Genomic DNA, 15,055 nt, shown 5'->3' with positions numbered 1-15,055 from the left:
TGTGTGTCTCAATCTGACTTCAGGTGTAAGTCCCTTGGGGCGGGGACCATGTGTGTGTGTTTTTGACTGGGCAAACTCAGCTGCATTATGGGCAGCGCTTAACAATATGGAATGAGTTACCCCAGGCTAACTAGGAACTGACCCAAGCCTGGAATTTTACTAAGCCTCACAAATTGCTGCGGTCTTTGTTCCCCCCAGCACGTTTTGAAAGTCAGTGACCCTTTAAGGTCACAAGATGGGCACCCAAAACAAACAAAAAAAATCACAACATCTTGGCCAAAGAGATTAGGTGACTTGCCCATGGTCACACAGGGGGTCTGTGGCAGAGCCAGCTATTGGACCCAGAGACCCAGCCCAGAGCCTTAACCACAAGACCATCCTTCCTTACAAAACCAATCCCCTGCATTGATTGCTGGTGATCTCAGCCAAGAAACAACATATGCCCCCCGAGTTAGGGGCCCCCATATATGATGGTGGTAGCCATTTATTTTTAAACATAAGGACATTGATGGCATATGACCATGATGGGCTGGCCCTTGCCACCCATGCTCACAGAGCAGCACACAATGGGACTAGTCAGAAAGCAAGGCAGACTACGGCACAAAATGAGGGACCTGGTTGCCAATGCATCCCTGGCAAATGGAGTTTGGTCACCCCTAAACTCAAGTCTCACTGGCAGGGGAGAGGATATAAGGGGCATATAGAAAGCCCAGCATTTTGCCTGCATTAGAGGAAACAGGTGGCAGCTTTCAAAGAGACCATGAAAAATAAGGTAAATGGTTATAAATATAGCCCCTGGATTTAAATAAAAGGAACCCCCCCCCCCCCCGACAGGTATTGTCTTGAGCTATATTTTAAACACCGAGCGTTCCCATGTGCTTTTGTTGCGGTTCTTTAAGGAGATGCGCTACATCTCACAGTGTAGCCCATCGCCATGGAGACCACTTATTTTTAGACAATGCCAATGAATCAAAATCCATGTAAAAATAGCTCGGGAACAAACACACAGTACCTTTTTTTAAGAAAGTTTTTTTTCTGGGGGATAGGGTGGAGGGTTGTTTTGAATCGCATGAACTTTGGCAATGTCAAGCAAAGATTATACCCAAGGCTAAGAGACCCTGTCACCTTCATGCACAGGATGGTAAATGCTAAAGTCCTCTAACAGTCAAATCACAGGGAACTTTGCCTGAGGAAGAACCGAGCAGGGAATTTTACGATCGGATCCATCTGCATGGGGAGACCTCTGTGCTGCAACCAGCAAAACAAGGGTGTGATCCTTAGAGATGTTCTTTAACCTGAGCCTGCATCAAACCACTCCTAAACTAAGAGGAAGTTTGGTGCTGGTTCCAGATCTGAATCAGAACTTTGCAGCGGGACCACCTCCAGTTTTAACGATGGGCTTCACTTGTGCATGGAGGTGGCGGACATCTCAGCAGTGGACCCCCTAACTTAACTGTAAAAATCACATCAAAGCTATGGAAAGGTCTGGGGCGGAGAGAAAGCAAAAACAGGCACAATGAGCCTTGAATCTGTGGATCAAATTTTCAGCTAGCTACAAGCCATGCTCCAAGTTTGCACATCCACTTTTGCACACCCAACTGACTGTAAACTCAAAAGAGGGCCATGCCTTTCTGCACTTGTACACTGGAGATTCCTGCACCCCAGGGCTTATGTGCTGGGGAGGCCTCATGTGGAATGAGCGATCTCCCAACTAAGAGCCTCACCAGTGTAAGACTGAGCAGAGGAAGATATGTTGGCTGCCAGGTGGGGAGGTGATGAGTCTGTGTCACTTAAATAGTCACCCTACTGCCCCTGGATCTACTGATTAAGCAAGCAAACCACTTCCCTGAAATGACCATTGATCTACGAGTTGTAAGACACCCAGGAGCTCTCAACCATCGGGATGGGAAACCTGGTCTATTGCTTGGTCTCTCTCACACTCCACATCATTTCAGCTATGGTCACCACGTCACTTCCTCCGGTCAATCTCACGAACAGACCAGCCTGAGTGTAGATAGGGACACACTCCCTTTGCACTCACGCCGAGGAAGAGAACAGTCTAAAATAACAGCAGCAAAGATGCTCCTCTCCTTCCAAAACCCTCCCGAATGAATTCGTCTTTTACTTAGAGTTGCAGTGGAACCAAACAATAGATCTGAGCTCGGAGCTTGACAGGTTCTCACTCACTCAGACACAACCGAGACAGAGAGAGTGTAAGAGCACAGCTAGCTTGCCTATATACGACAGACCAAACCATGTAAGATAGACGCTGCTCGCCACTGCTCTTAAAGGGCAATCATTCTGGGGAGAAAGAACTGGAGATTATTACTACAAAGCATCTCTATGTCACTTGACCACCTGACTGAATAGTACCAGGGTGAATACCACCCCCCAAAAGGGTACCGAAAATGGTGAATTCTCTTTGCTGCTATCTGCAAGCCCTTTGATTGACCTCCACTGTGAGCTAGTTTTTGGTCAGAAGAATGAGGCCACTTCACTGCCACTTGCACAAATGCCTGTCCACATAAAATTTCACATCTGGAGCATCCGCACCGCCATCTGCAAAGGACTGAGCGGGTTTCAGTGTCAACTAACTGGAGAGCAGAAACTGCACCAGGTGACTTCGGTACCAGCCAATCACACAGGGTGAACAGCTTATTCAGGGACACAGAATTTTTGAGCAACCCATAGGCTGAAATAGGTTTGCCCAAACTGAACCACGCTGAATAACACACACCCGTTCAGCTCCCAGGGCTGAGTTCTGTTCTCAGTTACGTAGGTCAACGGGAGGGCCCTTGTGGAATAGAGGTTAGAATTTGGACCAAAGTCTGCAAAGTTTGCAAAGAAAGGAGGCTGGCGTCACTGAATAATCGTTTACCTGGCTCTTGTTTGCTGCATGTTCAGGGAAGGGAGGATGCCAAAGTAAAGGCAGGATGAAGTGAAGGTCCCCTATTCATTGTCAAGGGGTTTCCATGACAAAAATCACTCGGATCAGCTTCTGCAGGGGTTTGGTTTTCATGTGCGGTTTGCTAGTTTTGTACATTTGAGCCGGCAGAGGAAAAAAATACCTTGTGCGGCGACTGCTCGTCCTTCCAGCTTTGGCACATCTCAGGGGCAGGCCAAACCGTCTGCCATTCACTCCCACCCAAGGAAGTGCTGTGAGGAACAGCCTGGCTGCGCACTCTCCCGCTTCCCTTGGCGGACCCTGCCCCCTCTAGGAGTGAGTCTGCACAAGAGCCACATAAAGGGCTCATAAATTCCTTTGTTTTTTGGAACAGAGCTGCTCAGCTGTTTATTCAAGCAAGACGCTGTGGGACAGGGAGATGGATAGAGTTTTCCACCCACCCCGCAGTGGCTCTAAGCCCACTGGCTGCCTCTCATCCTCTGAACAGCAGCCGATAACAGCAGGTGTCAGTGTAGTTGCAGTTAGTGGGAAGCGTTGTAAATAAGGGCCTCAACAGACCTGGAAATCGTTCAGCCACATGGACCTAACAAAGGCAGGAAGAGGCTGGGAATGTGGGCCAGTCTGTTGGCCTTGGGACCTGCGCTTCCACACAGGACTCCTGGGGTCTCTCCTTCCAGACCAGGAGGGCCCGAGGGCAAAACAAATCATTTGTGGATTGCAAAATTTGAGCTGGCAGCCTTTCCTCCCCCAAGCCCAGGACTGTGATGACAGCCGTAATCACCTCCCTTCACACACTCCATCTCCCTTTAATGGACTGGTTCACAGAAGATGGTGCAAGAACTCTACCGCCAGTATTTTGCTCACGTTGGAGATGAGGGTGTTCCTGGAAGCCTGCATGTCCCTGCCAAGTCCAGATCTCCGAACTATAACAAGTTCAATGTAATCTCCATACAGTGGGAAGCCGTGCCAGGTCAGCTTAACTGAGAGTTTTCAGATGGCAAGAATATTTGCTGCAGCCCCACTAATTCACAGACCCTGACACAAAAGGAGCATTTGGGTTTCGGAGCTCTCTGCTCTTTTCTTTGCTAATGCTGGAGACGCTGCTTCTCAGCGCTCGGGAATTTTACTGCCCTGATTCACTACTTCTTGCTGCATGGGACACGGCTGTATTTGGAGTTGCACCACGCACATAATTTCAGTGTGTGCCACCAAACGGGGAGGGACTGTTCTTCTCAGGCTCGCTGCTGCTCTCCAAGCCATTAAAACACTGGGTGTCCCCCCATCTCCTCCCTTCACTCTCTCTCTCGGGGCATGCTGGGCTAGGAGGAGCACTTCAAGGGAAAGGATGCTCAGCCATTGGGTAGAGAGGTTTACAAGTGACTCCTCCATCACTGATGGATTCTGAATGCTTGTATCCTGCCCTCCCCAGCCAGAAAGGTGGCAGCAGGGGAAGCATTTCCAGTGCTGAGTGCCTTACCATCCTCATGACATTAATCCTCCCAGCACGCAGGTGAGGAAAGGATTACACTGGCAGCGTACTGCTGCTGAGCAGCAGCATAGTCTAGTGGTTAGAGGAGAGGATTGGGAATCAGGAGAGCAGGGCTTTTGTTCTGCTTTGCTCACAGCTCATCACTTTGCCACCATGTACCTCAGGTTCCTCATCTGTAAAATGTAGCTAATGATGCCTGAGCCCTTGTAAAGTGCTTTGGGGCCCTAGATGGCAAATGCAAAGTGTTACTAAGCCATCCTGCCATCCGGGAAACGGGCACAGAAGGAAAGCTATATCCCTGCTGTCAGGCCACTGATGACTAGCCCAAGGTTGCCTAGAAGGTCACTGACTGCACTGGTTATAGACCCCGGGGGTCCAGATTCCTGCTCTCCTGTTGTAACCATTAGACCTCACAACTCTTGTCAGGATATTAGGGGCGGGAAGGGGAAACTCTCCCCATTGCCCTGTCTGAACCAAACTCTGTCCCCACGTAGCTTCACAGAGGTCACTGGGGTTGGCTGAGCAGCTGAAAGCAGAATTTGGCCTGTGAACTGTAAATGACATAATAGAGCCTGGCCTACAATGGTCTCTTTCTCCCCTCAAACTGCTCACAAACAGCTAATATGAACAACGAACTAGGATCCACTGTTCCTTTCCTTCCCAACCCTCCCCCCGCAGAGGTCACTCACCGGTCCCCAGTCAGACACGGTCCATTGCCGGTCACAGGGGGGCCCAGTGCAGTTCTTCTCAGCCGGCGGCTTGGTGTTCATATCACACAGCTTCTCATCTTCCGAGCACCGGATGTCCCTGGTCACCACGCTCCTCTCGTCACACCTGGCCGAACACTAGTGGGGCACAGAATGAAACGGGACTGGGTCAGCAGAGTCCATGGACAGCCCCGGCCATGCAACACAGCTGGTTTCTGCTCTCGCCCTCCTGACAGGGATGGGGCACACACGGCCGAGGCAGCAGCCAAAGCATCTGGTTTAAGGTGTGATTTATGTTGGCCTTTTTTAATTTCTTAACATGAAACTTTCTAAAAATGCAGGGAAAACATTTGTATTATTCTGCTTGTAAAATATTAGATGGCAAAACCAGCCCTGGGCTGCATGGGCAGACAAGTTCGAATGCACAGGAAGGGTTACATCTTGCCTTCGTGCTCAGCACAGGCAGGGCTGGGAGTGGCCCATCTCCTCTCCACGGTACACACATACGCTCCAGAGCACTTGGGAGCTCTCAGACAGCTATGCACCTAACTTACTGGCCCCGTGCAAAATATCTTCAAGGGGGCAAGGTGTTTGGGTTAGAGGGCACGGCCAGCCATCCAGTCCACTAGCTGGCTACAGTTCAGGGAAGCACTTTGCTCTTGTTCAGGAGGACCAACAAAGAATGCACTAAAAGACCTCCCTCTGCCCAGTCTTAATATCCTTCTCCCACTCAGAGTGGCCAGTTCTGCTCTCAGTTCCATCAGTGCAACCCCATCCCATACATACTCATGCGGCTCCCTTCCTATTAATGTACATGTAGCGGAGAGCGAGATTTGGCTTGAAGGCCGACATTTTCCAAAAGTGGCCACAGGGTGCAAGCGGCTCCATTTTCTAGGCGCCCAGTGGGGATGCTTTGGGCCTGATTTTCGGAGAGGCTGTGCACTCACACTTCCATCTGGAGCCATTGATGTCAAGGGGGTCGTGCAGGTAAGAGCATTTATCGCAGTGCCATCAAATATAAAACGCACTAGAAACACAATGGAAGCTTCCCGTTCCTGTGGGTCTGCCGAACAAAATGCAGGGCCTTTAGCTCAGAAGAGCTACTCTGGGAGACGTCTCAGCAGTCTGTCCCCAACACATGCTGGAGAAGTAGATAGAATTCTATAACACACACCACTTTGGTTTGCTAAGCCCGTCAAACTACAACGTCAGAACATGCTCAGGAAGCTTTCTCCATTAAACTGGAAAAGTCAAAACATCCTACAGAATGAAAGAGCCCACCAGACTTTCCACTACAGAGAAAAACCTACTTACCACTGGCATTCAGTGTAAAAATGGCCTTTAAAATATCAGTAAGAGGCATTTCAAGTGTCTCCTGGGAGAAAAGAGGTCAAATCATCTGCTGGTGTAAACTGGCACAGCTCCATTGAAGTCAGTGGAGCTGGACCAGTTTGCAACAGCAGAGAATTTGGCCTGGATTTGTGCTTGTTCTTGCTTAGAAAGGGGCCTGGATTAATTTGTGAGCAATAACGTATCTATGCCTAAGGAAAGCCAAAACTCATACTTCAGGGCACAAGCTAATCAGCCCCCAGGTCAGGCAGGAAATTATTCCTCACCCCACATGCAGCAATGCATCATTGTCCAGCTGTGTTATGGGGCTGCTTAGACATCCTCTGACACATGAGTTATCAGCCACTGAGCAAGGCAGGATATCTGACTCACTGATCAGCTGTCTGAACTGGAAGGGTAAACTCCTGTGTTTCCTTAGCATCCTTGAGCAATTTGGCTTTGCTGTTTCTCGTCTCTGTGGAGAGGTACCAGTACTGTGACTTCAAGATTTAAAAGTTGAAGAAAAACCTTAAGAGTTAGGGATTGTTTTCCATCAGCGTGTGTGAGCATGACTTGCACTCTTGCACGTGTGTTTTACACATTTACTGAAAACCCATTCTAGATCCCGATCTCTATTACTTGGGTGTAAACCCATGACAACTCCACTGAAGTCAATGCAGTTATTCCAGATTTACCCTGAGATCAAAATCTGTCCCTGGGCCCCCAAAGAAAGGACCCTGGTTTTATCATTTAAAGAGTTTTATGTTAGAAAGTTAAATACTGGAATGCTGGCAGAGATTCTCTGGCACACAGCAGGATGGAGTGGTTGTAAATGGATTCAAAAGATCTCTACTGGAGGAGACAGAAAAGGATCTATGAAGCCTAGAGACTGACCCATCTTGAGAACGACTTCACAGCTAAAAACATTCCCAAATGCCTCTGCCATGTCACAAAGGTTTTTACATGTACACTGACAAACTCAGACGAGAGAATAACTGTTCCACATTAGACATATCACAGAAATATTTTCCAAATGGTTTAGCGATGTGCTTACAGAAGAATTCTGAACGTTTAATGTTCCTCCTAGTGCAGTGAAATCTGACGGGAAGAAGAGATGGCTCTAAGAAAATATCATTGTTTATGAGATGCAGCCTCCTCTCCACACATATTTTTCAGGCACTCAGAAATGTATTAGGCACAATTGTTTTTCAGATTTCACTGTGCCAGGTAAGAAGCGGGATTTGCAGGAGCTGTTCTCCTAGTGGAAAAGGACAGGCAGGGAGTGGCATGAGCAAATGCAGAACCAAACCTCACCACCCTTTTCATTAGTCAGCACACAGGAAGGTCAGGAAAGATGAAGAAAAGACAGGTGTCAGTCATGCTAAGGTTCTAAGGTTTTGGTCTGACCCAGTATGGCCGTTCTTATGTTTTTATATCCCCTAGCCACTGTGCAGTTGAACAAGATTCCTGTGGGAGAAAAGTCCTCTTGTTTAAGAACCAGACTCAAAAATCTAAAACTCTGGCTAGGAGCAGAGATGTTCTCAGGCTTGACCCAAATTCCCCGGAGTTCAAGAAGTTCAGAGGTCTGGAGACCAGGTCTGAGGCCATCTCTGGCTAGAGGTTTGCCAAGGAGAGACATAATCATCTCCATTGGTGAGCTAGAGGGAGCTTGTAGGGATTTACACAAGACAAGTCCTGTGAGGTGCAGGGGGGCACTGTGGAAACATCTCCATCGCAAGACCCTGTTTGCATCATGGCATCATTCAAATGTGAACGCTGGCACACCACTGGGAGCAGGTCTAGGAGACAGTAGTTAAAACACTAGGGGCTGGCACATGGGAATACTCTTGCCATTGCTAGCACCAGCAGGGCCACCCCGGGGGGTTGGTTTTAAGAACAATGCTAAGATAGTCCTGGCTTATGTGCATCTGTGTGGAAGTCAGTGGATTTGCATCTTAGTTTTCAGCTCTGCCTCCCCTTATCTTGGGATCTGGAAGCAAGGAGAACTTGGCAATCATGTATATCACGTGGGGGCTGATGCCTAGCCACTGCTGCCTGCTGTCTCTCCACGGGCTGCCAGCACTTCTGGGAATTTACCTCTGACCACTCAGACATTTCCCACTGAGGCCCACATGCTGGGTTCTTGCAGATTTTGCGTTCGTCCGGCCGGGTAATATCAGCAGATTCGCACAGATCGCTATAGACAGAGCTGTCGAAACCAGGAGAGATCATCTTCCAGCATCGGACGATGCGAAACTGATATCCCTCCCCACAGGTGCGGGAACACTCACTCCAGCTACTCGTCTCCCACCTGCAAGGAAGTGAGAGAGATTCTAACTGGAGTATTCACATTCTGAATGGGAGATGTGCAGGAGGTGTGAGCGTAATACTGGATTAGGAAAACGGTATTATGTGAAGGTTATCGGAGCTCAGCAATGGTTCTTCAAAGCTGTCAGTGACCCTGTAAGTGGTAAATCTGGTACGGAGATTGTTGCAATAGGCACATTCTGCAACGGGGCTGTAAACGACTCAGATATCTCCATACAAGGTAGGATTAGGTGTTGCTGTGCATCAATCTACTAATATTTCACCCTGGAGACCTGAGTTCACATGAACTGTAAGATGCACAGACACTACCGTAACAGATTCCAGAACAAAACCCTGAGATAGAGAGCCAGATAGTTCCATGTGAAAATGACCCTTGTGGTCTCAGTCTAGCCCTAAAAGGACATACATCCAGAGCACATTTCCACACAGTTGGCAGATTCACTTCAGAAGTTTTAAGATAAATGCATTACTGTTGCTGACCAAGGCATCCATGTCTAGACTGTGAAGGGAAGCGTGTGCATTGCCCACCTATACCCGGCATCGATGTCATATCCTTGCCTTCAAAAGCACCAATAATCACCCCAAGTTTAAAGAAAATACTTAAAGAAATGTCTAAAATGGGAGAAATAAACTGATCACAAGCTTTGGGATTTATCCCTGGAAGTCAATAGGAGGTGGGGATACCACAGAATCTCCAAGGACTGAACTCTCTTATTTTGCCCTGGGGTACACTTAAAAGAGCTGCCTAGGTTACATGCTCCCTTACCCAATACCAGAGAGTACCCTTACAGCGTTCAAAAACCACAGTAGGCCTAATGTGCCACATTTACCCCAGGTTTAATTCCACTGACATCAGAAGTCAGTGCTTAGCTAATCTGTTTGATTGGTTATATAAACACATGCATAAGACAGGGCTGTATCAAGCAGTGAGTATAGTGCAGTTACGATGCTATAGACAGAGCTATATATGACGAAACATGCTTTGTTTTGAATGTAAAAATCAATCCATTAGGAAAGTGAGGGGGAAAGAAGTGGTTCTTGAGCAGCAGTTTTCAGCTGATGGATCACGATGCCCAGGGCAGGGGGTCACGAAGGCAACCAAGAGGTCTCATGGTGTTGCGAAACTCTCACCCGTCCCCTCTCCCCCCACCCCCACCGTTATCCCTCAAGGTCAAGAATTCTCAATCGACCTCTTGAATCACACACGCAAAGCAATTATCTAGGCTTAACACTGAGACATTTTTACCCCGGCTTTTATAGTAAATATAGATGGGGTCGCAAAAGGTTTTGAGGGTGGCCAACCTGAAAAGGTCAAGCAATATGGATCTAGAGCATTGACGTCTCCGAGCAAAAAGGTCGCTGTGCTTGGTACACACTCCAGGGACCACACGTTTGCTTCTGGACGTAAGCTCCAAATAAGGATTTGGGTGCCATGAGCGGGGCAGCTCTAAAAAGTCATTGCACACATCAAAGTGCCACCTACATTCAGAGGAGACACTGAAGCATTTAGCAAGACTTGGGCACAGTGGGGTGGGTGAATGTGGCCAGCCTCAATATCCTGGGTCCAGAGAGATTTTCACATTGGAAAAGGGGAGTGTACCCGCACACTCCCAAACACACACACACACACCTTTCCAATACAATAAACCCGGCACCCATTGCCAAAATGCTAAACTTCCCCTTTCCATGCGTTTGCAGGTTTATGCAGACCCTTGACACGGCTCTAGCCTAGCTTTGTGTTACTTCAGCAACAAGGCACTATTACAGAACATGCATCGCACAGTTTTGCTTCTTTTCACTTTGTGCCGCCTGGTACAAAGTACAACAAGTAACGTTTCTTTCCCTGCCTGGTTTAGCCCTTTTCTCTTTGGCAGGCACCGATCTATCCCACCCATAACTTGCGTTTCTAGCGAACCTTGAAAAGAACAAACCTTTTAAAAAATGCAATCAGAGATGGACCTAAGCCACAAAGTTTGAATCTGGATTGGTATCTCAACTTCCCCAAAATGGAAAGATCTTTGGATTTGGGGTTCCATTGCAGAGGCGGATCCGAACCATGCAGTTCATATCAGGAACTGGGTCAGAGTCTGAACTGTCCCAGAGTTTGGGGTATCAAACTCAGGGTTCTCATTTAGACCCAACGCTGTTGCTGATGCATCTCAGTGAGCATTAGCATGATCGCTGATGCTAGCAACGCTCTGGGAATGTAACACTTGTTGGCTGATTCCCCTTCCCCTTACAAGAGTGGAGAATGAAATTGGTCTAGGTTCTACGTCAACAGTAGCTGTTGTTTGGGAGCAAGGTTGAGTCCTGCCATGCAAGTCACTGCTGGGAAAGGTGCAGGAGGGGAAGAGGGATCAGGAAGCCTCCTTCCCTTACACCCTCAGCCAGGCAAGGCCCTTACGCAGTGCTCCAACAGGCTCTAACTTCCCAGCCTATCCACCATGTCACCACAGGGGCAAGGCCTGTGGTGCAAGAGGTTTGTCCCGCTCCTGACTAATGCAAACATCCAAGGACCAATAAAGCATGTTTCAACCTAACTCACTGTGAAGAATCTGTCTCTGACCCAAAGAGTTCTTCTTCCCCTTGTTGTGCTGGCCTGGGCAGGAGATAGACTTGGTAATTAAAGATGAGCCCAAACCAAACCCCAGATCTAAACACCCCGGGAACTTTGGGGAGGTTCTGAACCTGGTGGCTTGGCCCATCACTGCTCAGAACCTAGAAGAGAATCCCCACCAGCTCCAAATAATTCTAAGGAAGACAAAATGTATGGCCCCGTGAAGAACTCCTTACTGATATAGTACCTTGGCTGGCATTCTCTTCCAGCACAGAACTCATGGACAGGCTCGGGACGGGTCATGGCATCACAGTACGTATCATCCACTTCGATCCCATCATAACGAACACACATTGCATATGTGGACATCACTCCTATTTTTAAAAAAAATACACACACACAAAATGCATGCTTGGTGATTTTTACACCCGAACTGTTTGTGAGCTGCATGTTCCAAAATGTCTTTCCAAATTAAAATTGAAGGGCCATGACCTGAGCTGACAGTCATCAGGGATGCTGGTGGCAGAAAGAGGATGGGATTGGGTGGGGGGTGGAACAATGGAGAGTTCTTCCTGCCTGTATGGAGCAGGGTGGCCCTGGGGATACCTGGGGTAGTACATTTTGAAGTTCTCCTTAGTGCTGTTCCAAGGCGGAACATCATGACACCCCAACCAGGACTTGCGACCAATGCTAGCATAGATGCAAGATGTTCAGGGTGTCTCACCATTGCCGCCATAGGCCTGCAAGCATGTTAGCGGCGTCCCTCCTCCTGGTTCTCAAAGGAGTTTTAGATTCTTATTCTGTCCAGTTCTTGTGTGGGTGCACCATGGGGCTGGGGAAGAGGTTCCCATCTCCCTCCACCCAGTACATCGACATAATTCATGCCACAATTGTGCCTTACTGCCTGCAGGATGTACAGTGCACTTGGCCTAGTATTGGTTCTTACATGATTATTAAAAGAGGAATCTGACCCTCCTCCCCTGTTTAAGCACAGAAAGCAGAATGTCATCATGCTGGGACTTTTTCCCCTGCAGCCTTGTTAGCCAGAATAAATATTGTTCAGTCCTTTCTGGGACATGGCTTGGGACCAAGAGACTAATCTGTCTACAGGTACCAAGAATTCCAGCTCTCCCAGCCAGGTTTCTGAAACTAAAAGAAACCTACCAACTCCTGACACTGCAGCACTCCTCTGCGACATGTCAACAGAAAAAGGTGAGGATCAAGGAGTGGTTTGCATAGGACATTCCCCACTGGCTTCAGTTTGGGTCAGGTTGAAAGCCTGCCTCAGCTAGGAGACGGCTGTTCAGCAGGAATCACAGAGCTCAAGGACATACTTGAACTTTGTGGGTTTCAGGATTCTGAACTGAAGAACAGTTGTCCACGTTCCTGGTCCCTATACATTTCATAGCAGTGCCAGCAGGTCAAGCCAACCACTCTGGCATGCTTACAAGAAGATCTGTGCATTCATTCCCTTAAAAAGTCTCCCTCCGAAGATTTTATTCCCCTCTTTTTTTCCGCCCTAATTCCAAAAGCAATGAAGTATCCAGCTTATTTTAACTACTGTGCTATGTATGGAATGATATAGGCAAACCCACTATCAGATGATCATTTTACCTATATGCATATTTCAAGGCAAGTCATGGATTTGTCACAGGCCAGACTTATTAGCAACATTACTCCCCTCCCCTCTAATCACTGAAACGCGGAGATCAAGTCATTTGAAACTGTGCCTTGAGAGGGAAATAGGGGAAAATACGGTGGCCAGATTCTGATCTCATTGATATCAATGGAGTTACTCCAGATTTCCACCCATGTAACTGAGATCAGACTCCAGATCAGGAAAGAGAGAAACAAAACAAACTCAAACAACTTTGTTTTCTGCCACAGTTGTACAGTTTCTCTGTCAGAAAGAAACCGAGCTTTACAGTTTAAAAAGAAAAAAAAAATGCTAGCCACATGGGTTTCAATCATTCCACTGGCATAGTGGCTCAATTCAAGAAGCCACTATGCTAAAACTTGGTGCAAGCTTTATGGTCCTACAAGGCACCATACTCCACAGTGTAGCCCTGCTGGGCTAGTAAATTAAGAAAACGTTAATCGGTACGTAAAAGGGAACTTTTTAAAAACCAAAACGTGCTATGCAGGGTCTGCCTGTATCCATTTAGAAGTGTTAAAAGCACATGGTTAGGATTGGTTTGAAAGTGACACATTGCAAGGAATGAGCTGACAGTGGAGTGGAGATGGGTACAATTTTCAAAAATCCCTAAATGACTTAGAAGCCTAGCGCCAATGGGAATTTGGCTCCTAAGTCACCGATGCTCTTTTGAAAATGTTGCCCGCTGGTTCCTGACAGGGCCTGATTTTCCTCTCCCCTGCATTTACCCTGCGCAGAGTGAATTAAAAGTACAATCAAGTCAGAAAGCGGCTCCCTGTGGACACAGGGCTCCTCTGCACAAATCTGATTGCAGGATCTGGGCTTTAGCGGATCAGGGCAACTTCACCTGAGGTTTGATCCAAAGGCCATTCACTTCAGTGGGCCTCGGATCAGGCCCCTAAACATTACCTAGGTCTCCCCATCTCTAACGAACATAAAAGCGACTCACTCAGTGGGTGATCTCAGTACTTCTGCAGAGGTTGAATTTGGCTGCTTCTGATAACTACCTGTAGTGCATGTAGAGCTGCAGGGTTCGTGGGAGGAAAGCTTCCACCTGTACATGTCAGCAGCACTCACACCTTGGCCCTTTCTTAACAACTTCAATCTGTTTCTAGCAATAAGCAAAAAAAAAAAAAAAAAAAAAAAAGCATTTACAAGGAGAGCCTCGATATGTCACATCAAACACTCAAACTGATTCGGTTGCGGTTTGGTTGGGTTTGGGGGGATTTTGTTTCGGTTTTGGGGGGTTTTGTTTGGTTTGGTTTGGTTGGTTGTTTTTTGGTTTTTACAACATACCTGTCCTGATCCCCAAGTAGAATCCCCAGCCTGGTTAGAGGCAGAGCTTCCACTGTCTAGAAATAGAGAGAATGGGATAAAAATACCCACAAGTAGAAACAGTTCAGAATTTAACAAAGTTTGCATTTTCTGCTCAAATACACCTGACCCTAAACATACAGTAATTAAAGGTGCAGTATCTCCTTCCTGGTGATATCGGCATGAAATAAAAATATGCCATGCTAATTGCTACTGCTCAGATATGGTACCACAAACATTCCCTACACAGACTTGAGATTTTCAAATCCCATAAATTTACTGTTTTTGAAAATCTAAATGCTGAATAGTACTTTGCTCAGACTGCTTTTCAAAACAAACCTTGGTTTTTAAACATACAGGCATTCCAAATTCATATTTGCCTCTATGTCACTCTTGCTCAATTATTTCTATAACGTACATCTTTTAGGACACTATATTCACACATGTAATGCCATTGGTAAAGGAATTATGAATTTCTCCTGGTATACATACAAGCATTTACAAAACCAAGAATCACAACCTCATTGCATAGCTATATAATGTAACATTCTAATGCGTCAGGGATACTGCACCTTTACAACAATCAAATCTTAAATACTTTGTTTAAACCCTTGAAATTGCTATCGTGTTTTAGAATTGTATGTAAGGTTCTATCCTGATCTCCAGCTGTCTCGGGCCTAGCAAGATATGCAGCTTGTGTAATTTCTAGGCAGCAGAAGCTCTGAAATTGCCTTATTTATGATTCATAGGAAAAGTTCACGTCCATTCTGTC

The 15,055-nt window shown here is 47.1% G+C and overlaps 1 protein-coding gene across 5 annotated transcripts in view; it reads right to left on the bottom strand.

Moving 5' to 3' along the window:
- ADAMTSL2 (ADAMTS like 2) overlaps positions 1-15,055 on the bottom strand; it is a 46,840-nt gene that overhangs the window by 7,159 nt on the left and 24,626 nt on the right. For 4 of the 5 annotated variants that reach the window (XR_012665206.1, XM_048823134.2, XM_075120289.1 and 1 more), the window contains 4 exons: positions 13,977-14,080; positions 11,563-11,689; positions 8,528-8,741; positions 5,084-5,239 (listed from right to left, as the gene is read on the bottom strand). Coding sequence is in view for 4 of the 5 variants with exons in the window: in XM_048823134.2 (XP_048679091.1) it covers positions 5,084-5,239; positions 8,528-8,741; positions 11,563-11,689; positions 13,977-14,080 (601 nt within the window). In the remaining variant the exon portion in view is untranslated. The remainder of the gene's footprint in view (positions 1-5,083; positions 5,240-8,527; positions 8,742-11,562; positions 11,690-13,976; positions 14,081-15,055) is intronic. The other variant, XM_048823133.2, reaches the window with a different exon arrangement.

Source organism: Caretta caretta, chromosome 16, assembly GCF_965140235.1.
Source record: "Caretta caretta isolate rCarCar2 chromosome 16, rCarCar1.hap1, whole genome shotgun sequence".
Classification (NCBI taxonomy): Eukaryota; Metazoa; Chordata; order Testudines; family Cheloniidae; genus Caretta; species Caretta caretta.
This window is presented reverse-complemented; position numbering and strand designations above follow the sequence as displayed.